The sequence below is a fragment of the Lampetra fluviatilis genome, chromosome 3 (assembly GCF_964198595.1).
Source record: "Lampetra fluviatilis chromosome 3, kcLamFluv1.1, whole genome shotgun sequence".
In the NCBI taxonomy this organism is placed as follows: Eukaryota; Metazoa; Chordata; class Hyperoartia; order Petromyzontiformes; family Petromyzontidae; genus Lampetra; species Lampetra fluviatilis.
Genome location: NC_136277.1, coordinates 6,752,414 through 6,775,402, shown reverse-complemented (window position 1 = coordinate 6,775,402; position 22,989 = coordinate 6,752,414). Strand labels below are relative to the sequence as shown.

At 50.3% G+C, this 22,989-nt stretch overlaps 1 protein-coding gene across 1 annotated transcript in view; it reads left to right on the top strand.

Moving 5' to 3' along the window:
• Window positions 1-1,122: 1,122 nt before the first annotated feature.
• Window positions 1,123-22,989, top strand: part of LOC144948080 (uncharacterized) — a 114,287-nt gene continuing 92,420 nt past the window's right edge. Inside the window, exon 1 of the mRNA XM_078877511.1 lies at window positions 1,123-1,290. Coding sequence (XP_078733637.1) covers window positions 1,123-1,290 — 168 coding nt within the window. The remainder of the gene's footprint in view (window positions 1,291-22,989) is intronic.

Sequence of the window (22,989 nt, the reverse complement as noted above, 5' to 3'; positions counted from 1 at the left end):
ACTTTGCACAATGTGGTGGGTGGCCAGCACCACGCCCGACCGCCTTTGTCTCCCTAGAGGCGATGTTTACACTTCACATCAGGTACACATTTCAAGCTGAGTCGACCTAGGGGAAGCTCATGACCGGTTTAGATAATCGCCACTGGTGGTGGCCGTGAGCGGGAATCGAATTTGGGTCGTCGGGTTCACAGCGCAGCTGCAGCCACAACTACAACCACTACCACAACCACCATTACCTACCTACTATAACTACCACTACAACCACTACCACCACTACCTAACTACTATAACTACCACTACAACCACTACCACAACCACCATTACCTAACTACTATAACTACCACTACAACCACTACCACCACTACCTAACTACTATAACCAGAGGTGGGACAAAGTCATTGTTATGCAAGTCCAAGTCGAGTCGCAAGTCATCAAATTCATGACTCGAGTCTGACTCGAGTCCAAGTCACATGACTCGAGTCCACATCTCATAGGTGGGACAAAGTCATTGTTATGCAAGTCCAAGTCGAGTCGCAAGTCATCAAATTCATGACTCGAGTCTGACTCGAGTCCAAGTCACATGACTCGAGTCCACACCTCTGACTATAACTACCACTACAACCACCATCACCAACAGCAGCCGCGTCTCGGGCCGGGCTCCGCTGGCGAGGCGCAGGGAGCGGGCGGAGTTAAGGAGGTGAGGGTGGTGAGGGGGTGAGGGTGGTGAGGGGGTGAGGGTGGTGAGGGGGTGAGGGTGGTGAGGGGGTGAGGGTGGTGAGGGGGTGAGGGTGGTGAGGGGGTGAGGGTGGTGAGGGGGTGAGGGTGGTGAGGGGGTGAGGGGCGCCAGAGAGAGGCGCCCAGCGCTGTGAGACCACGGGGAGGAGGTAGAGGTGGTGGTGGTGAGGGTGGTGAGGGTGATGGTGGTGAGGGTGGTGAGAGAGCGCGGCCTGGGGGTCGAGTTGACGGAGCAGCGGGTGAGGGGTTGGACAGCAGCAGGCGGTGACGACGGGGAGGCGACAGTACACGTGGTGTGTGTGTACATGGTGTGTGTGTACATGTTGTGTGTGTGTACGTGGTGTGTGTGTACATGATGTGTGTGTGTACGTGGTGTGTGTGTACACGATGTGTGTGTGCGCGCGCGGTGTGTGTGTGTGGTGGAGTGGAGGGACCTCTGAGTCTGATTCTCCTCTCTCTCTGGTCACAGTGACGACCTTCGTGGACTGTGGAGGCCTCAAGTTCCTGCTGAGCCTGCTCAAGCACCACGCCTGCCAGGGCCTCATGCTGCGCTTTGTGAGTCACGCGGAGAGGGGGGGGAGACAGAGCGAGTTAGAGACATGACTGCAGGTTATTGACGTCCTAACAGACGAACCTTACAGCTCACAATGAGGGAGACAGACTTAGAAGACAAACGCCCACGTCGAGTGGGAGCATCCTCAGGGTGTCTTGTCGAGGTGCTTGTAGAATCGCCAGTGTGAGTCCTGCCGGATCAGCTGTTTGTGCACTCTGTGTACATTCTTGTGTTTCTGCTTCTGCTGTGTGTGCCGTGTTGTTGTTCGCGTCTCGCGTAGCAAGTCCGCGCTGCGCCGTGCGATGTCGCCGTGTCGCGTGTGCACTGAGCGTCTCACCCGCCTCTACTACAAGTTGTCACTTGGGGGTCGCGACTTCAGATGCGGCAGCGATCTCACGTGCGGTCCCTTCTGCCTCCTCCTCCTCCCGCTTGTGCCGCTCCTCCTCCTCCTCTATCCGCTCCTCCTGCTCTGCCGCGATGAGCTTCAGCCGCGTGCCAATCTGGCGGAGCCGTAGACACGAGACCACGTGGCAGTGCAGAGTGAACGCGCCGTCTCACACAGTGGAGACGCTCGCACCGGGGGCGCCACCATGCTGGTGGCCTGCTGCTGCTGAACGTTTCGAGAGAGAGGCAGAGAGAGTTGGAGAGTGAGTTAGAGAACGAGGTAGAGAGAGAGAGGTAGCGAGTGGGTGAGTTAGTGACAGGGTATCACTGTACCACTGTCTGTGTGTGAGAGATGTGTGGAGCGGTAGTGCAGTGGCTAGCGCACTGCACTACGAACCCGGCGACCCGGGTTCAAGTCCCAGTCACGGTCAACACCAGTGACGATTATAGAAGCCGGTCCTGGGCCTCCCCTAGGTTGACTCAGCCTCAAAAGAGCAGCTGGTGCAGAGTGTGAACATCGCCACTAGGGGGACAAAGGCGACCGGGTGTGGTGCTGGTCAATCGCCTCCTCGTGTGCCGTGCCGGCATTCGTAGCTGCTCGCTTACAGCACTTGCCACGACAGTACGTTAAGACTATACAGGAGATCTTTGTCTTTGTATGTATGAGGGTGTGGGTGAGTGTGTGAGAGTGTGTGGGTGAGAGTTGGCACAGTGGGGGCACAGATGGTGCATCTGCCACTCGCCAGTCAAGCCGGCGAGCCTTCGACAATGGACGTGGCCTCAGGGTGCACCTAGCCTGGCACCAGCACCGTAGTGGCGTCACCGCCACTTAGCGGCGACTGGCGGCTGTTGTTGTGCGAGAGTGGGGATGTGTGAGTAGAACAGAGAGGGTGTAAGAGTGAGAATGAGTGAGTTGGTGTGAGTGAGTGAGGTAGTGTGAATTTGTGAGTGAATGAGGGAGCATGAGTGATGGTGAGTGAGGGTGAGAGAGGGGTGAGTGTGAGTGAGTTAGCAGAGGTGTGGACTCGAGTCATGTGACTTGGACTCGAGTCAGACTCGAGTCATGAATTTGATGACTTGCGACTCGACTTGGACTTGCATAACAATGACTTTGTCCCACCTCTGTGAGTTAGTGAGCAAGTGTGAGAGTGTTGTGAGTGATTAAGAGAGCGTGAATGAGAGGATGTGAGTGTGTGAGTGGTGGTGAGTGTGAATTGGTGAGTGTGAGTGAGTGTGAGTGGTGGTGAGTGTGAGTGGTGGTCAGTCTGAGTGGGGGTGAGTGGTGGTGAGTGGTGGTGAGTGTGAGTGAGTGAGTGGTGGTGAGTGTGTGAGTGAGTGTGAGTAGGGGTGAGTGGTGGTGAGTGTGAGTGAGTGTGGTGCCGTGTTGGCCTCCATCGGTGCTCACGCACAGCGCCTGCCCTCACAGTCTGTTCAGGCTACACGGGGGATCTTGTTGTCGTGAGGGAGAGTGAGGGAATAACTGAGTGTGTGATAGTGACTGTGTCTATATGGGTATGAGTGTGTGTGTGTATTTAAGAGTGAGGAGCGGTGGTGCAGCGGTTAGCTCACTGCACCACGAACCCAGGGATCCCGGTTTGATTCCCGCTCACGGCGAACGCCAGTGACGATTATCTGAACTGGTCCTGGGCCTCCTCTAGGTCCACTCAGCCTCAAACGAGTGTCCGGTGCGGTGTGTAAACATCACCATAAAGGAGACAAAGGCGGCCGGGGATGATGCCGGCCACCCACCACCTCGTGCGCCGTGCCGGCCTTCATAGGCGCCGCTCGCTAACAGCTCTTGCCCCGACAGCCTGCTAAGACTATCTGGACGACCTTTGTCGTTGTGTGTGAGCGTGCGGGTGAGAGGGAGCGAGGCAGAGTGACGGTGAGTGAGTGACAGTGAGTGACAGTGAGTGACAGTGAGTGAGTGACAGTGAGTGACAGTGAGTGAGTGACAGTGAGTGACAGTGAGTGAGTGACAGTGAGTGGCAGTGAGTGACTGACAGTGAGTGACAGTGAGTGGCAGTGATTGACAGTGAGTGAGTGACAGTGAGTGACAGTGAGTGAGTGACAGTGAGTGACAGTGAGTGAGTGACAGTGAGTGGCAGTGAGTGAGTGACAGTGATTGACAGTGAGTGACCGTGAGTGAGTGACAGTGAGTGACAGCGAGTGATGACAGTGGGTGACAGTGGGTGACAGTGAGTGATTGACAGTGAGTGACAGTGAGTGAGTGACAGTGAGTGACAGCGAGTGATGACAGTGGGTGACAGTGAGTGATTGACAGTGAGTGACAGTGAGAGAGTGACAGTGAGTGACAGCGAGTGATGACAGTGGGTGACAGTGGGTGACAGTGAGTGATTGACAGTGAGTGACAGTGAGTGAGTGAGTGAGTGAGTGAGCGACAGTGACAGTGAGTGAGTGACAGTAAGTGACAGTGAGTGAGCAACAGTGAGTGAGTGTGAGTGAGTGGCAGTGAGTGAGTGACAGTGAGTGAGTGACAGTGAGTGACAGTGAGTGAGTGAGTGACAGTGAGTGAGTGACAGTGAGTGACAGTGAGTGAGTGACAGTGAGTGAATGACAGTGAGTGAGCGACAGTGAGCGACAGTGAGTGACAGTGAGTGAGTGAGTGACAGTGATTGAGTGACAGTGAGTGACAGTGAGTGAGTGACAGCGAGTGTTGACAGTGAGTGACAGTGAGTGAGTGACAGTGGGTGACAGTGGGTGAGTGACAGTGAGTGACAGCGAGTGTTGACAGTGAGTGACAGTGAGTGATTGACAGTGAGTGACAGTGAGTGAGTGACAGTGAGTGAGTGACAGTGAGTGACAGTGAGTGAGTGACAGTGAGTGAGTGAGTGAGCGACAGTGACAGTGAGTGAGTGACAGTAAGTGACAGTGAGTGAGTGACAGTGAGTGAGTGACAGTGAGTGAGTGGCAGTGAGTGAGTGACAGTGAGTGAGTGACAGTGAGTGACAGTGAGTGAGTGAGTGACAGTGAGTGAGTGAGTGACAGTGAGTGACAGTGAGTGAGTGACAGTGAGTGACTGTGAGTGACAGTGAGTGAGTGAGTGAGTGAGCGAGTGACAGTGAGTGAGTGACAGTGAGTGAGTGACAGTGAGTGACAGTGAGTGACTGTGAGTGACTGACAGTGAGTGACAGTGAGTGAGTGACAGTGAGTGAGTGACAGTGAGTGAGTGACAGTGAGTGAGTGACAGTGAGTGACAGTGAGTGAGTGACAGCGAGTGAGTGACAGTGAGTGACACTGAGTGAGTGACAGTGAGTGAGTGACAGTGAGTGAGTGACAGTCAGTGAGTGACAGTCAGTGACAGTGAGTGAGTGACAGTGAGTGACAGTGAGTGAGTGACAGTGAGTGACAGTGCGTGACAGTGAGTGAGTGACAGTGAGTGACAGTGAGTGAGTGACAGTGAGTGACAGTGAGTGAGTGACAGTGAGTGACAGTGACAGTGAGTGAGTGACAGTAAGTGACAGTGAGTGAGCAACAGTGAGTGAGTGACAGTGAGTGACAGTGAGTGAGTGACAGTGAGTGAGTGACAGTGAGTGAGTGACAGTGAGTGAGTGACAGTCAGTGAGTGACAGTCAGTGACAGTGAGTGAGTGACAGTGAGTGACAGTGAGTGAGTGACAGTGAGTGACAGTGCGTGACAGTGAGTGAGTGACAGTGAGTGACAGTGAGTGAGTGACAGTGAGTGAGTGACAGTGAGTGACAGTGAGTGAGTGACAGTGAGTGAGTGAGTGAGCGACAGTGACAGTGAGTGAGTGACAGTAAGTGACAGTGAGTGAGCAACAGTGAGTGAGTGACAGTGAGTGACAGTGAGTGAGTGACAGTGAGTGAGTGACAGTGAGTGAGTGACAGTGAGTGAGTGAGTGAGTGACAGTGAGTGAGTGACAGTGAGTGAGTGACAGTGAGTGAGTGACAGTGAGTGACTGTGAGTGACAGTGAGTGAGTGAGTTAGCGAGTGACAGTGAGTGAGTGACAGTGAGTGAGTGACAGTGAGTGACTGTGAGTGAGTGACAGTGAGTGACAGTGAGTGACAGTGAGTGACAGTGAGTGAGTGACAGTGAGTGACAGTGAGTGACAGTGAGTGAGTGGCAGTGAGTGAGTGACAGTGAGTGACAGTGAGCGAGTGCCAGTGAGTGACAGTGAGTGAGTGGCAGTGAGTGAGTGACAGTGAGTGAGTGACAGTGAGTGACAGTGAGTGACAGCGAGTGAGTGACAGTGAGTGACAGTGAGTGTGTGACAGCGAGTGAGTGAGTGACAGTGACAGTGAGTGACAGTGACAGTGAGTGACAGTGAGTGACAGTGAGTGAGTGACAGCGAGTGACAGAGTGACAGTGAGTGAGTGACAGTGAGTGACAGTGAGTGACAGCGAGTGAGTGACAGTGAGTGAGTGACTGAATGAGTGACTGTGAGTGACAGTGAGTGAGTAAGTGAGTGTGAGTGAGTGACAGTGAGTGAGTGACTGAATGAGTGACTGTGAGTGACAGTAAGTGAGTAAGTGAGTGTGAGTGACAGTGAGTGAGTGACTGAATGAGTGACAGTGAGTGAGTAAGTGAGTGTGAGTGAGTGACAGTGAGTGAGTGACTGAGTGAGTGACTGTGAGTGACAGTGAGTGAGTGACAGTGAGTGACAGTGAGTGAGTGACAGTGAGTGAGTGACAGTGAGTGACAGTGAGTGAGTGACTGAGTGAGTGACAGCGAGTGACAGTGAGCGAGTGACATTGAGCGAGTGACAGTGAGTGAGTGACAGTGAGTGAGTGAGTGACTAAGTGAGTGACAGTGAGTGACAGTGAGTGAGTGACAGTTAGTGACAGTGAGTGAGTGACAGTGAGTGAGTGACAGTGAGTGACAGTGAGTGAGTGACAGTGAGTGACAGTGAGTGAGTGACAGTGAGTGACAGTGAGTGAGTGACAGTGAGTGACAGTGAGTGACAGTGAGTGAGTGGCAGTGAGTGAGTGACAGTGAGTGACAGTGAGCGAGTGCCAGTGAGTGACAGTGAGTGAGTGGCAGTGAGTGAGTGACAGTGAGTGAGTGACAGTGAGTGACAGTGAGTGACAGTGAGCGAGTGACAGTGAGTGAGTGACAGTGAGTGACAGTGAGCGAGTGACAGTGAGTGAGTGACAGTGAGTGACAGTGAGTGACAGTGAGTGAGTGACAGTGAGTGAGTGACAGTGAGTGAGTGACAGTGACAGTGAGTGAGTGACAGTGACAGTGAGTGACAGTGACAGTGAGTGACAGTGAGTGACAGTGAGTGAGTGACAGCGAGTGACAGAGTGACAGTGAGTGAGTGACAGTGAGTGACAGTGAGTGACAGCGAGTGAGTGACAGTGAGTGAGTGACTGAATGAGTGACTGTGAGTGACAGTGAGTGAGTAAGTGAGTGTGAGTGAGTGACAGTGAGTGAGTGACTGAATGAGTGACTGTGAGTGACAGTGAGTGAGTAAGTGAGTGTGAGTGAGTGACAGTGAGTGTGTGACTGAATGAGTGACAGTGATGGAGTAAGTGAGTGTGAGTGAGTGACAGTGAGTGACAGTGAGTGACAGTGAGTGAGTGACAGTGAGTGACAGTGAGTGAGTGACAGCGAGTGACAGTGAGTCACAGCGAGTGACAGTGAGTGAGTGACAGTGAGTGGCAGTGAGTGAGTGACAGTGAGTGAGTGACAGTGAGTGACAGTGAGTGAGTGACAGTGAGTGAGTGAATGACAGTGAGTAAGTGACAGTGAGTGAGTGACAGTGAGTGATTGACAGTGAGTGAGTGAGTGAGTGAGTGGCAGTGAGTGACAGTGAGTGAGTGACAGTGAGTGAGTGACAGTGAGTGACAGTGAGTGAGTGGCAGTGAGTGAGTGGCAGTGAGTGAGTGGCAGTGAGTGAGTGAGCGACAGTGAGTGACAGTGAGTGAGTGACAGTCAGTGACAGCGAATGACAGCGAGTGATTGTGAGTGAGTGACAGTGAATGAGTGACAGCGAGTGACAGCGAGTGAGTGACAGTGAGTGAGTGGCAGTGAGTGACAGTGAGTGACAGCGAGTGACTGAGTGAGTGACAGTGAGTGAGTGACAGTGAGTGACAGTGAGTGAGTGACAGCGAGTGACTGAGTGAGTGACAGTGAGTGACAGTGAGTGAGTGACAGTGAGTAAGTGACAGTGAGTAACAGTGAGTGAGGGACAGTGAGTGAGATACAGTGAGAGACAGTGAGTGACAGTGAGTGAGTGACAGTGAGTGACAGTGAGTGAGGGACAGTGAGTGACAGTGAGTGAGAGACAGTGAGAGACAGTTAGTTACTGTGAGTGAGTGACAGTGAGTGAGTGACAGTGAGTGACAGTGAGTGAGTGACAGTGAGTGACAGTGAGTGAGAGACAGTGAGAGTCAGTGAGTGACAGTGAGTGAGGGACAGTGAGGGACAGCGAGTGAGAGACAGTGAGAGACAGTGAGTGACAGTGAGTGACAGTGAGTGAGTGACAGTGAGTGAGTGACAGTGAGTGGCAGTGAGGGAGTGACAGCGAGTGAGTGACAGTGAGTGACAGTGAGTGACAGTGAGTGAGTGACAGTGAGTGAGTGACAGTGAGTGACAGTGAGTGACAGTGAGTGAGTGACAGTGAGTGACAGTGAGCGAGTGACAGTGAGTGACAGTGAGTAACAGTGAGTGAGTGACAGTGAGTGAGTGAGTGACAGTGAGTGAGTGACAGTGAGTGAGTGACAGTGAGTGACAGTGAGTGAGTGGCAGTGAGTCACAGTGAGTGAGTGACAGTGAGTGACAGTGAGTGAGTGAGTGACAGTGAGTGAGTGACAGTGAGTGAGTGACAGTGAGTGAGTGGCAGTGAGTGAGTGAGCGACAGTGAGTGACAGTGAGTGAGTGACAGTGAGTGACAGTGAGTGACTGTGAGTGACTGACAGTGAGTGACAGTGAGTGAGTAGCAGTGAGTGAGTGAGCGACAGTGAGTGACAGTGAGTGACTGTGAGTGACTGACAGTGAGTGACAGTGAGTGAGTGACAGTGAGTGAGTGACAGTGAGTGACAGTGAGTGAGTGACAGCGAGTGAGTGACAGTGAGTGACACTGAGTGAGTGACAGTGAGTGAGTGACAGTCAGTGAGTGACAGTCAGTGACAGTGAGTGAGTGACAGTGAGTGACAGTGAGTGAGTGACAGTGAGTGACAGTGCGTGACAGTGAGTGAGTGACAGTGAGTGACAGTGAGTGAGTGACAGTGAGTGACAGTGAGTGAGTGACAGTGAGTGAGTGAGTGAGCGACAGTGACAGTGAGTGAGTGACAGTAAGTGACAGTGAGTGAGCAACAGTGAGTGAGTGACAGTGAGTGACAGTGAGTGAGTGACAGTGAGTGAGTGACAGTGAGTGAGTGACAGTGAGTGAGTGACAGTCAGTGACAGTGAGTGAGTGACAGTTAGTGACAGTGAGTGAGTGACAGTGAGTGACAGTGCGTGACAGTGAGTGAGTGACAGTGAGTGACAGTGAGTGAGTGACAGTGAGTGACAGTGAGTGAGTGACAGTGAGTGAGTGAGTGAGTGAGCGACAGTGACAGTGAGTGAGTGACAGTAAGTGACAGTGAGTGAGCAACAGTGAGTGAGTGACAGTGAGTGACAGTGAGTGAGTGACAGTGAGTGAGTGACAGTGAGTGAGTGACAGTGAGTGAGTGACAGTGAGTGAGTGAGTGAGTGAGTGACAGTGAGTGAGTGACAGTGAGTGAGTGACAGTGAGTGAGTGACAGTGAGTGACTGTGAGTGACAGTGAGTGAGTGAGTTAGCGAGTGACAGTGAGTGACAGTGAGTGAGTGACAGTGAGTGACAGTGAGTGAGCAACAGTGAGTGAGTGACAGTGAGTGACAGTGAGTGAGTGACAGTGAGTGAGTGACAGTGAGTGAGTGACAGTGAGTGACTGTGAGTGAGTGACAGTGAGTGACAGTGAGTGAGTGACAGTGAGTGACAGTGAGTGAGTGACAGTGAGTGACATTGAGTGACAGTGAGTGAGTGGCAGTGAGTGAGTGACAGTGAGTGACAGTGAGCGAGTGCCAGTGAGTGACAGTGAGTGAGTGGCAGTGAGTGAGTGACAGTGAGTGAGTGACAGTGAGTGACAGTGAGTGACAGCGAGTGAGTGACAGTGAGTGACAGTGAGTGTGTGACAGCGAGTGAGTGACAGTGAGTGACAGTGAGTGAGTGACAGTGACAGTGAGTGAGTGACAGTGAGTGAGTGACAGTGAGTGAGTGACAGTGACAGTGAGTGACAGTGACAGTGAGTGACAGTGAGTGACAGTGAGTGAGTGACAGCGAGTGACAGAGTGACAGTGAGTGAGTGACAGTGAGTGACAGTGAGTGACAGTGAGTGACAGCGAGTGAGTGACAGTGAGTGAGTGACTGAATGAGTGACTGTGAGTGACAGTGAGTGAGTAAGTGAGTGTGAGTGAGTGACAGTGAGTGAGTGACTGAATGAGTGACTGTGAGTGACAGTAAGTGAGTAAGTGAGTGTGAGTGACAGTGAGTGAGTGACTGAATGAGTGACAGTGAGTAAGTGAGTGTGAGTGAGTGACAGTGAGTGAGGGACTGAGTGAGTGACTGTGAGTGACAGTGAGTGAGTGACAGTGAGTGACAGTGAGTGAGTGACAGTGAGTGAGTGACAGTGAGTGACAGTGAGTGAGTGACTGAGTGAGTGACAGCGAGTGACAGTGAGCGAGTGACATTGAGCGAGTGACAGTGAGTGAGTGACAGTGAGTGAGTGAGTGACTAAGTGAGTGACAGTGAGTGACAGTGAGTGAGTGACAGTTAGTGACAGTGAGTGAGTGACAGTGAGTGAGTGACAGTGAGTGACAGTGAGTGAGTGACAGTGAGTGACAGTGAGTGAGTGACAGTGAGTGACAGTGAGTGAGTGACAGTGAGTGACAGTGAGTGACAGTGAGTGAGTGGCAGTGAGTGAGTGACAGTGAGTGACAGTGAGCGAGTGCCAGTGAGTGACAGTGAGTGAGTGGCAGTGAGTGAGTGACAGTGAGTGAGTGACAGTGAGTGACAGTGAGTGACAGTGAGCGAGTGACAGTGAGTGAGTGACAGTGAGTGACAGTGAGCGAGTGACAGTGAGTGAGTGACAGTGAGTGACAGTGAGTGACAGTGAGTGAGTGACAGTGAGTGAGTGACAGTGAGTGAGTGACAGTGACAGTGAGTGAGTGACAGTGACAGTGAGTGACAGTGAGTGACAGTGAGTGAGTGACAGCGAGTGACAGAGTGACAGTGAGTGAGTGACAGTGAGTGACAGTGAGTGACAGCGAGTGAGTGACAGTGAGTGAGTGACTGAATGAGTGACTGTGAGTGACAGTGAGTGAGTAAGTGAGTGTGAGTGAGTGACAGTGAGTGAGTGACTGAATGAGTGACTGTGAGTGACAGTGAGTGAGTAAGTGAGTGTGAGTGAGTGACAGTGAGTGAGTGACTGAATGAGTGACAGTGATGGAGTAAGTGAGTGTGAGTGAGTGACAGTGAGTGACAGTGAGTGACAGTGAGTGAGTGACAGTGAGTGACAGTGAGTGAGTGACAGCGAGTGACAGTGAGTCACAGCGAGTGACAGTGAGTGAGTGACAGTGAGTGGCAGTGAGTGAGTGACAGTGAGTGAGTGACAGTGAGTGACAGTGAGTGAGTGACAGTGAGTGAGTGAATGACAGTGAGTAAGTGACAGTGAGTGAGTGACAGTGAGTGATTGACAGTGAGTGAGTGAGTGAGTGGCAGTGAGTGACAGTGAGTGAGTGACAGTGAGTGAGTGACAGTGAGTGACAGTGAGTGAGTGGCAGTGAGTGAGTGGCAGTGAGTGAGCGACAGTGAGTGACAGTGAGTGAGTGACAGTCAGTGACAGCGAATGACAGCGAGTGATTGTGAGTGAGTGACAGTGAATGAGTGACAGCGAGTGACAGCGAGTGAGTGACAGTGAGTGAGTGGCAGTGAGTGACAGTGAGTGACAGCGAGTGACTGAGTGAGTGACAGTGAGTGAGTGACAGTGAGTGACAGTGAGTGAGTGACAGCGAGTGACTGAGTGAGTGACAGTGAGTGACAGTGAGTGAGTGACAGTGAGTAAGTGACAGTGAGTGGCAGTGAGGGAGTGACAGCGAGTGAGTGACAGTGAGTGACAGTGAGTGACAGTGAGTGAGTGACAGTGAGTGACAGTGAGTGACAGTGAGTGAGTGACAGTGAGTGACAGTGAGCGAGTGACAGTGAGTGACAGTGAGTAACAGTGAGTGAGTGACAGTGAGTGAGTGAGTGACAGTGAGTGAGTGACAGTGAGTGAGTGACAGTGAGTGACAGTGAGTGAGTGGCAGTGAGTCACAGTGAGTGAGTGACAGTGAGTGACAGTGAGTGAGTGAGTGACAGTGAGTGAGTGACTGAGTGAGTGACAGTGAGTGAGTGGCAGTGAGTGAGTAGCAGTGAGTGAGTGAGCGACAGTGAGTGACAGTGAGTGAGTGACAGTGAGTGAGTGACAGTGAGTGAGTGACAGTGAGTGAGTGGCAGTGAGTGACAGTGAGTGAGTGACAGTGAGTGACAGTGAGTGAGTGGCAGTGAGTGAGTGGCAGTGAGTGAGTGACAGCGAGTGACAGCGAGTGAGTGACAGTGAGTGAGTGGCAGTGAGTGACAGTGAGTGACAGCGAGTGACTGAGTGAGTGACAGTGAGTGAGTGACAGTGAGTAAGTGACAGTGAGTGACAGCGAGTGAGTGACAGCGAGTGACTGAGTGAGGGACAGTGAGTGACAGTGAGTGAGTGACAGTGAGTGAGTGACAGTGAGTGACAGTGAGTGAGGGACAGTGAGTGACAGTGAGTGAGGGACAGTGAGTGACAGTGAGTGAGAGACAGTGAGAGACAGTTAGTTACTGTGAGTGAGTGACAGTGAGTGAGTGACAGTGAGTGACAGTGAGTGGCAGTGAGGGAGTGACAGCGAGTGAGTGACAGTGAGTGACAGCGAGTGAGTGACAGTGAGTGACAGTGAGTGAGTGACAGTGAGTGACAGTGAGCAAGTGACAGCGAGTGAGTGACAGTGAGTGAGTGACAGTGAGTGACAGTGAGCAAGTGACAGCGAGTGAGTGACAGTGAGTGACAGTGAGCGAGTGACAGCGAGTGACAGTGAGTGACAGTGAGTGAGTGACAGTGAGTGAGTGACAGTGAGTGACAGTGAGTGACAGTGAGTGACAGTGAGTGAGTGACAGTGAGTGAGTGGCAGTGAGTGAGTGGCAGTGAGTGAGCGACAGTGAGTGACAGTGAGTGAGTGACTGTGAGTGAGTGGCAGTGAGTGACAGTGAGTGAGTGACAGTGAGTGACAGTGAGTGAGTGAGTGAGTGAGTGACAGTGAGTGACAGTGAGTGAGTGACAGTGAGTGAGTGACAGTGAGTGAGTGGAAGTGAGTGAGTGAGTGACAGTGAGTGACAGTGAGTGAGTGACAGTGAGTGAGTGACAGTGAGTGACAGCGAATGACAGCGAGTGATTGTGAGTGAGTGACAGTGAGTGACAGTGAGTGAGTGACAGCAAGTGACAGCGAGTCACAGTGAGTGACAGTGAGTGAGTGACAGTGAGTGGTAGCGAGTCACAGTGAGTGACAGTGAGTGAGTGACAGTGAGTGACAGTGAGTGAGTGACAGCAAGTGACAGCGAGTGAGTGACAGTGAGTGACAGTGAGTGAGTGACAGCGAGTGGTAGCGAGTCACAGTGAGTGACAGTGAGTTAGTGACAGTGAGTGACAGTGAGTGAGTGACAGTGAGTGGCAGTGAGTGGCAGTGAGGGAGTGACAGTGAGTGGCAGTGAGTAAGTGACAGTGAGTGACAGTGAGTGAGTGACAGTGAGTGCCAGTGAGTGAGTGACAGTGAGTGACTGAGTGACAGTGAGCTAGTGACAGTGAGTGACAGTGAGTGAGTGACAGTGAGTGAGTGACAGTGAATGGCAGTGAGTGACAGTGAGTGAGTGACAGTGAGTGACAGTGAGTGAGTGACAGTGAGTGAGTGACAGTGAGTGAGTGACAGTGAATGGCAGTGAGTGGAAGTGAGTGAGTGAGTGGCAGTGAGTGAGTGGCAGTGAGTGGCAGTGAGTGACAGTGAGTGAGTGGCAGTGAGTGACAATGAGTGACAGCGAGTGACTGAGTGAGTGACAGTGAGTGACAGCGAGTGAGTGACAGCGAGTGACAGCAAGTGACAGTGAGTGAGTGACAGTGAGTGACAGTGAGTGAGTGACAGTGAGCGACAGTGAGTGAGAGACAGTGAGAGACAGTGAGTGACAGTGAGTGAGTGACAGTGAGTGACTGAGTGAGTGACAGCGAGTGGTAGCGAGTCACAGCGAGTGACAGTGAGTGAGTGACAGTGAGTGAGTGACAGTGAGTGACAGTGAGTGAGTGACAGTGAGTGACAGTGAGTGAGTGACAGTGAGTGGCAGTGAGTGAGTGACAGTGAGTGACAGTGAGTGACAGCGAGTGAGTGACAGCGAGTGAGTGACAGTGGGTGACAGCGAGTGACAGCGAGTGAGTGACAGTGAGTGAGTGGCAGTGAGTGAGTGGCAGTGAGTGAGTGATAGTGGGTGACAGTGAGTGACTGTGAGTGAGTGACAGTGAATGAGTGACAGTGAGTGAGTGATAGTGGGTGACAGTGAGTGACAGTGAGTGAGTGGCAGTGAGTGAGTGACAGTAAGTGAATGACAGTGAGTGACAGTGAGTGACTGTGAGTGAGTGACAGTGAATGAGTGACAGTGAGTGAGTGACAGTGAGTTACAGTGAGTGACTGTGAGTGAGTGACAGTGAGTGACAGTGAGTGAGTGACTGTGAGTGAGTGACAGTGAGTGAGTGACAGACTGACAGTGAGTGACTGACAGTGAGTGACTGAGTGAGTGACAGCGAGTGACAGTGAGTCACAGTGAGTGAGTGACAGTGAGTAAGTGACAGTGAGTGGCAGTGAGTGAGTGACAGTGAGTGACAGTGAGGGAGTGACAGCGAGTGACAGTGAGTGACAGTGAGTGAGTGACAGTGAGTGAGTGACAGTGAGTGACAGTGAGTGACAGTGAGTGAGTGACAGTGAGTGAGTGACAGTGAGTGACAGTGAGTGACAGTGAGTGTGTGACAGCGAGTGAGTGACAGTGAGTGACAGCGAGTGAGTGACAGTGAGTGACAGTGAGTGAGTGACAGTGAGTGACAGTGAGTGAGTGACAGTGAGTGTGTGACAGCGAGTGACAGTGAGTGAGTGACAGCGAGTGAGTGACAGCGAGTGACAGTGAGTGAGTGACAGTGAGTGACAGTGAGTGAGTGACAGCGAGTGAGTGACAGTGAGTGAGTGACAGTGAGTGACAGTGAGTGAGTGACAGTGAGTGACAGTGAGTGAGTGACAGTGAGTGACAGTGAGTGAGTGACAGTGAGTGACAGTGAGTGTGTGACAGCGAGTGAGTGACAGTGAGTGACAGTGAGTGAGTGACAGTGAGTGACAGCGAGTGAGTGACAGTGAGTGAGTGACAGTGAGTGACAGTGAGTGAGTGACAGTGAGTGACAGTGAGTGACAGCGAGTGAATGACAGTGAGTGACAGTGAGTGAGTGACAGTGAGTGACAGTGAGTGACAGTGAGTCACAGTGAGTGAGTGACAGTGAGTAAGTGACAGTGAGTGGCAGTGAGTGAGTGACAGTGAGTGACAGTGAGGGAGTGACAGCGAGTGACAGTGAGTGACAGTGAGTGAGTGACAGTGAGTGAGTGACAGTGAGTGACAGTGAGTGACAGTGAGTGAGTGACAGTGAGTGAGTGACAGTGAGTGACAGTGAGTGACAGTGAGTGTGTGACAGCGAGTGAGTGACAGTGAGTGACAGCGAGTGAGTGACAGTGAGTGACAGTGAGTGAGTGACAGTGAGTGACAGTGAGTGAGTGACAGTGAGTGTGTGACAGCGAGTGACAGTGAGTGAGTGACAGCGAGTGAGTGACAGCGAGTGACAGTGAGTGAGTGACAGTGAGTGACAGTGAGTGAGTGACAGCGAGTGAGTGACAGTGAGTGAGTGACAGTGAGTGACAGTGAGTGAGTGACAGTGAGTGACAGTGAGTGAGTGACAGTGAGTGACAGTGAGTGAGTGACAGTGAGTGACAGTGAGTGTGTGACAGCGAGTGAGTGACAGTGAGTGACAGTGAGTGAGTGACAGTGAGTGACAGCGAGTGAGTGACAGTGAGTGAGTGACAGTGAGTGACAGTGAGTGAGTGACAGTGAGTGACAGTGAGTGACAGCGAGTGAATGACAGTGAGTGACAGTGAGTGAGTGACAGTGAGTGACAGTGAGTGACAGTGAGTGAGTGACAGTGAGTGACAGTGAGTGACAGTGAGTGAGTGACAGTGAGTGACAGTGAGTGAGTGACAGTGAGTGACAGTGAGTGAGTGACAGTGAGTGACAGCGAGTGAGTGACAGTGAGTGACAGTGAGTGACAGCGAGTGAGTGACAGTGAGTGACAGTGAGTGAGTGACAGTGAGTGACAGTGAGTGAGTGACAGTGAGTGTGTGACAGCGAGTGACAGTGAGTGAGTGACAGCGAGTGAGTGACAGTGAGTGAGTGACAGTGAGTGACAGTGAGTGAGTGACAGTGAGTGACAGTGAGTGAGTGACAGTGAGTGACAGTGAGTGTGTGACAGCGAGTGAGTGACAGTGAGTGAGTGACAGTGAGTGACAGCGAGTGAGTGACAGTGAGTGAGTGACAGTGAGTGACAGTGAGTGAGTGACAATGAGTGACAGTGAGTGACAGCGAGTGAATGACAGTGAGTGACAGTGAGTGACAGTGAGTGAGTGACAGTGAGTGACAGTGAGTGACAGTGAGTGAGTGACAGTGAGTGACAGTGAGTGAGTGACAGTGAGTGACAGTGAGTGAGTGACAGTGAGTGACAGCGAGTGAGTGACAGTGAGTGACAGTGAGTGACAGCGAGTGAGTGACAGTGAGTGACAGTGAGTGAGTGACAGTGAGTGACAGTGAGTGAGTGACAGTGAGTGTGTGACAGCGAGTGACAGTGAGTGAGTGACAGCGAGTGAGTGACAGTGAGTGAGTGACAGTGAGTGACAGTGAGTGAGTGACAGTGAGTGACAGTGAGTGAGTGACAGTGAGTGACAGTGAGTGAGTGACAGTGAGTGACAGTGAGTGTGTGACAGCGAGTGAGTGACAGTGAGTGACAGTGAGTGAGTGACAGTGAGTGACAGCGAGTGAGTGACAGTGAGTGAGTGACAGTGAGTGACAGTGAGTGAGTGACAGTGAGTGACAGTGAGTGACAGCGAGTGAATGACAGTGAGTGACAGTGAGTGAGTGACAGTGAGTGACAGTGAGTGAGTGACAGTGAGTGACAGTGAGTGACAGTGAGTGAGTGACAGTGAGTGACAGTGAGTGACAGTGAGTGAGTGACAGTGAGTGACAGTGAGTGAGTGACAGTGAGTGACAGCGAGTGAGTGACAGTGAGTGACAGTGAGTGTGTGACAGCGAGTGAGTGACAGTGAGTGACAGTGAGTGAGTGACAGTGAGTGACAGCGAGTGAGTGACAGTGAGTGACAGTGAGTGAGGGACAGTGAGTGACAGTGAGTGACAGCGAGTGAGTGACAGTGAGTGACAGTGAGTTAGTGACAGTGAGTTAGTGACAGTGAGTGAGTGACAGTGAGTGACAGTGAGTGAGTGACAGTGAGTGACAGTGACTGACAGTGAGTGAGTGACAGTGAGTGAGTGACAGTGAGTGACAGTGAGTGAGTGACAGTGAGTGAGTGACAGTGAGTGAGTGACAGTGAGTGACAGTGAGTGAGTGACAGTGAGTGACAGTGAGTGTGTGACAGCGAGTGAGTGACAGTGAGTGACAGTGAGTGAGTGACAGTGAGTGACAGCGAGTGAGTGACAGTGAGTGAGTGACAGTGAGTGACAGTGAGTGAGTGACAGTGAGTGACAGTGAGTGACAGCGAGTGAATGACAGTGAGTGACAGTGAGTGAGTGACAGTGAGTGACAGTGAGTGAGTGACAGTGAGTGACAGTGAGTGACAGTGAGTGAGTGACAGTGAGTGACAGTGAGTGACAGTGAGTGAGTGACAGTGAGTGACAGTGAGTGAGTGACAGTGAGTGACAGCGAGTGAGTGACAGTGAGTGACAGTGAGTGTGTGACAGCGAGTGAGTGACAGTGAGTGACAGTGAGTGAGTGACAGTGAGTGACAGCGAGTGAGTGACAGTGAGTGACAGTGAGTGAGGGACAGTGAGTGACAGTGAGTGACAGCGAGTGAGTGACAGTGAGTGACAGTGAGTTAGTGACAGTGAGTTAGTGACAGTGAGTGAGTGACAGTGAGTGACAGTGAGTGAGTGACAGTGAGTGACAGTGACTGACAGTGAGTGAGTGACAGTGAGTGAGTGACAGTGAGTGACAGTGAGTGAGTGACAGTGAGTGAGTGACAGTGAGTGAGTGACAGTGAGTGACAGTGAGTGAGTGACAGTGAGTGACAGTGAGTGACAGTGAGTGAGTGACAGTGAGTGACAGTTAGTGAGTGACAGTGAGTGAGTGACAGTGAGTGAGTGACAGTGAGTGGACGTGGAGACGGAATGTGGGGGAGGGGTCGCGGTGCGGCATCGACGGTGGAGGGGCAGCAGCAGCATCAGCCTCGGGGCTCCACTCGTGGCCCTCGCTCATGGGGTTGAGGGTCACAGGGACGTGAACAAGACGAGTTTCTCTTCGTCTGTTGTTTGGTTTGCTGCAGAAAAGCCGACTCGTTGGGGGGGAGCAGCAAGTTGTCAGGTTTACGTCACAGTTCCTTGGCCAGTCCAGGGCCTCTGTGTGAGGTTGTGGATGGCTTCTCTACCTCCTCCGAATGAGCGAGAGGTGCATTAATTGATGAGTTGTTGCATTGTTTGTAACGCTTGCGCCGTCACAGACTGGGCTGCAGCCACCTTGAGATGATTCTGTTTGGCGTGCACCACGCTGTTTGCGGTAGTGGAAGCCCGGCGGTGCTTGTGATGGGTCAGCGATGACATCGTTGTTATTGACGCCTTGGGTGACCGGACCCTTCCTTGTGTGGGCCCCAGGTTGTGGAATTCACTTCCAATGAACGTTCGCTCCACTGTCTCCCACCCCCTCGCTTTATTCAAATCACTTCTTAAGATGTTATTTTTAAGGGAATTATTTGTTTTGGGGTTGGTTCTGGTTGGTGTGCGTTGTGCCTGTGTGCACGTGTGTCTAGTACATCGCCTTGTGACCTCTTTGTGAAAGGCACTATAGAAGTGTAAATTATTTTTACGTGGATAGCAACAACAAAGTGATGCCACATATACAGCGTGACATGCTAAGCGCTGTATTTACTCAAATACAGGTAGTCCTCTACTTACGATGGAGATGCGTTACGACGACCCCATCGTAAGTCGAAAATATTGTAAGTCGAAGATGGCCTAGCCTACCCAGGAGTCTTAAAGAATGGTGATAATTTACCAAAACAGAGCGATTTACAGTACCGTACTGTATAAACTATATACTGTATGTATTTATTAATTACAATACTGTATTGCATAGTAAAATGTAAAGTAAAAAATCAAGGTAAATTTTTAGCCTACCTATATGAACTGCAATTTAATAGAAAAAATTTTCAGGAAACATCCTATCTGTTATAAAAACTTTTAACATGCATTGAACGTATCATATCTTGGTAACCCTAAAATGAAATCGCTAAAGCTACGTATCATACATGCATTGAACGTATTGTAACGTATCATATTGTACTGTACTCATACGTGAACGCCATCGTAAGATCGAAATATCGTAAGTCGGACCATCGTAACTCAGGGACTATCTGTATACATCTTCTTGGTTCTTTCGGTAAAGTCACGTAGAAGGGAAGTAATAAAATAATAAAAATAAAACATAATAAAACAATTCTCACGACGTTTCGGCCACAACGCAAGCAGCCATCCTCAGGCGAAGAATGAAACACCCCAAGCTTGGAGCGTATATTTAAGCTGGGTTAGAGGGGGGGGAGGTGGGAAGAAGAGCGCCTAAACAAAATAATTTGCATATCAAGAGGAATTCAGCATATGGAAAATGCGTAGGAGGTGGGCGGGGGGGGTTCCAAATCAATACTATGCCCGTGCATTATGCAGGATTAGCAGCATCAAAGGGGGGGGGGGGAAGTGGGGGAGCATTAACAAAGGAAAGGAATGTTAATAGTATGTAGCTGTAGTTACTAAACAACCACGTAAAAAACTACAGTATAAACTGCATGACAAACTAAAGTATAAACTACATAGCATCATCAGTAAACTTACTATACTCTACAATAAGCTGAGTTACTAACAGTAAGTAATACATGAAAAATTCTACGTTGTAAAAAATTATATAATATGCTTCCATCTAAACTTTATTCTCTTACATCACACGCGTCTATACCGTACTATATACTTCCATAGGCAAAACCAACATTAAATTACATACTGTATTGCTATAAACCACCCTATACCTTATACATTTTTAATATAACACTATGTATTATTCTACCCACCCTAATGTGTATCAAAATGGTTTATTACGTCCTTCCAGTGATTGCTAAGCCAGAATCCATCTTCTCGGTTAAAATTGTCTCTGTGTTTGTAAATGTGGATCGCCTCATGTACGAATCTCTCATGATAGCCAGATGGCTTGCAGAGAACCTCTGTCTTGGAGAAGTCAATGTCATGTGAGCCCACTGAGTTGTAACAGTGATCTGCCACGGCTGAGGTGTTTGTCCTACAGTGTTTCAGGTCAGCTTTATGTTCACGGATGCGGTCCGAGACATGTCGTTTGGTTTCCCCAATGTAACTGCTACCACAGAGGCAACTTAGTTTGTAGACACCAGGGTACTGTATGTCTGGAACCACATCTTTTACAGACGGTACCAGATCACGGATTTTATGTACTGTGTTGAATCGGACCTGGATCTTGTGTTTAATCAGGATTTTGGAGATCTTTTTTGTGACCCCAGCAATGTAGGGTAAGGTGATGGTCTTGAAAGGCTCCTCAACAGGATCCTTCTTGGTGGTTGGAGTGATGGCTTTGCGGATTGTGTAGTCGGAGTAACCATTAGCCTTAAGAGCTTGGCGTACGTGTTTGAGTTCACTGGAAATGTGTTCATGGTCGGAGATGCATTGGGCTCTATGATATAGAGTCTTGATGAGGGAATTCTTCTGGGATGGATGGTGGTGGGAATCCGGTTTTAGATAAGCATCCGTGTGGGTGGCTTTCCTGTAGACAGAGTGGCTCATTGAACCATCAGGTCTCCTTTTGATTAGGACATCCAAAAAGGGTAGCTTGCCATCATTTTCGACTTCCATGGTGAATCTGATGGCTGGGTGTATGGAATTGATATGGTCGAGAAATTGGTCTAGAGCAGGCCGGCCATGTGGCCAGATGACAAAAGTGTCGTCTACGTACCTCTTCCATAAGGTCGGGCGTAGAGTGGCAGTCTGGATGGCGTCCGTCTCAAATTTCTCCATGAAGATGTTGGCTACAACCGGAGATAAGGGGGAGCCCATTGGGGTGCCCTCAATTTGCTTGTAGAAGGTTCCATTCCAGGTGAAGTATGTATTGGTTAAGCAGTGTCTCACCAGGGGGGGTACCCCAGCATTCAGTCCTTGATGAACCAAGTCTTCAATGATTGCGATGGTGTCAGGCACAGGCACCTTGGTGAACAAGGAAACCACATCAAAACTGACAAGCAGGTCGTCTGGGGACAGGGCAATCCCCTTGATTGTTGATACCAGGTCAGTAGAGTTTAGTACTGCAGAGGTGGTTTTTCCAGTGAAAGGCCGTAGGATTTCGGACAAAAAACGAGCCAGTTTGTAAGTCGGGGAGTTGATAGTAGAGACAATGGGACGAAGAGGTGTATCTTCTTTATGTATCTTTGGCAAGCCGTACAATCTTGGTGGCCTGGCTGCAGAAGGTTTCAACGAGAACTGTTTGGTCTGATCAATTAATGCGGTTGAAGCAGAAATTATGTTGTTGGTTTTGGAGACGAGGCTGTTGGTGGGGTCTCTTTTTATTTTTGTATAGCTGCCATCGGTGAGTAGTTCTTGAATTTTGTTGTTGTATTCTATTTTGTCCATGATGACAGTGGCATTGCCTTTGTCGGCTGAGAGGATGACAATGTCATCCCTCTTTTTTAATTGAGCTAATTCAAAACGCTCATCTTTGCTGATGTTGCTAGCTGGCATCTTAGCGTTTTTGAGGGTTACAGAGATTTCCGATCTTGCTACGTCTGCAGCGATGTGACTCAAGCCCTTGAGAGCTACATCTACTCGAGCAATTATATCATTAACTGGTATGTGTCTAGGTGTGACTGCAAAGTTTAGTCCTTTAGCTAAAACGGATTTCAAACCTTCAGAAATAGGACTGTTACTGCGATTAATTACGACTTTGTTAACATCTAGCTTTTCAATGTGTGGGTCCGGTTTCTTGTTTGAGAGGCGGTTGAATTTGGAAATCAAGTTGTCCTTACATTTAGTCGACATAGCGGCAGCTGAAGAGGCAGTCATTTTTTCCACATGTTCCCAATCCGATGTGGACATTGTTGCACTCAAGGATAAGTGTGATTTGTAGAGTGTCTTGTCTAACTGATCTAGTTCGGTGCGCGTAAGTCTGATTTTCTCTGAGATAAGAGCTAAGCTAGTTCTAGACAGAATTCGTTTCGCATTAGAAGAAGTTACAGCAGCAGATGTTAGTGTAAATGCGTTCGGTATTACCTTAGAGTCGCGGCATCTCTTCAGAAAGGTGAGAGACTCGATTAGCTGAGCCTTCTTGTCCCGGAGCTTGTTGAAGGATCTCAAAGTTATGTGGAAACCCTCCCCGTAGAGGCGGTTAAATTTCGATTTAAAGCTTTCGTGACTGCAGGGATTCATCTTCTTGGTTCTTTCGGTAAAGTCACGTAGAAGGGAAGTAATAAAATAATAAAAATAAAACATAATAAAACAATTCTCACGACGTTTCGGCCACAACGCAAGCAGCCATCCTCAGGCGAAGAATGAAACACCCCAAGCTTGGAGCGTATATTTAAGCTGGGTTAGAGGGGGGGGAGGTGGGAAGAAGAGCGCCTAAACAAAATAATTTGCATATCAAGAGGAATTCAGCATATGGAAAATGCGTAGGAGGTGGGCGGGGGGGGTTCCAAATCAATACTATGCCCGTGCATTATGCAGGATTAGCAGCATCAAAGGGGGGGGGGGAAGTGGGGGAGCATTAACAAAGGAAAGGAATGTTAATAGTATGTAGCTGTAGTTACTAAACAACCACGTAAAAAACTACAGTATAAACTGCATGACAAACTAAAGTATAAACTACATAGCATCATCAGTAAACTTACTATAC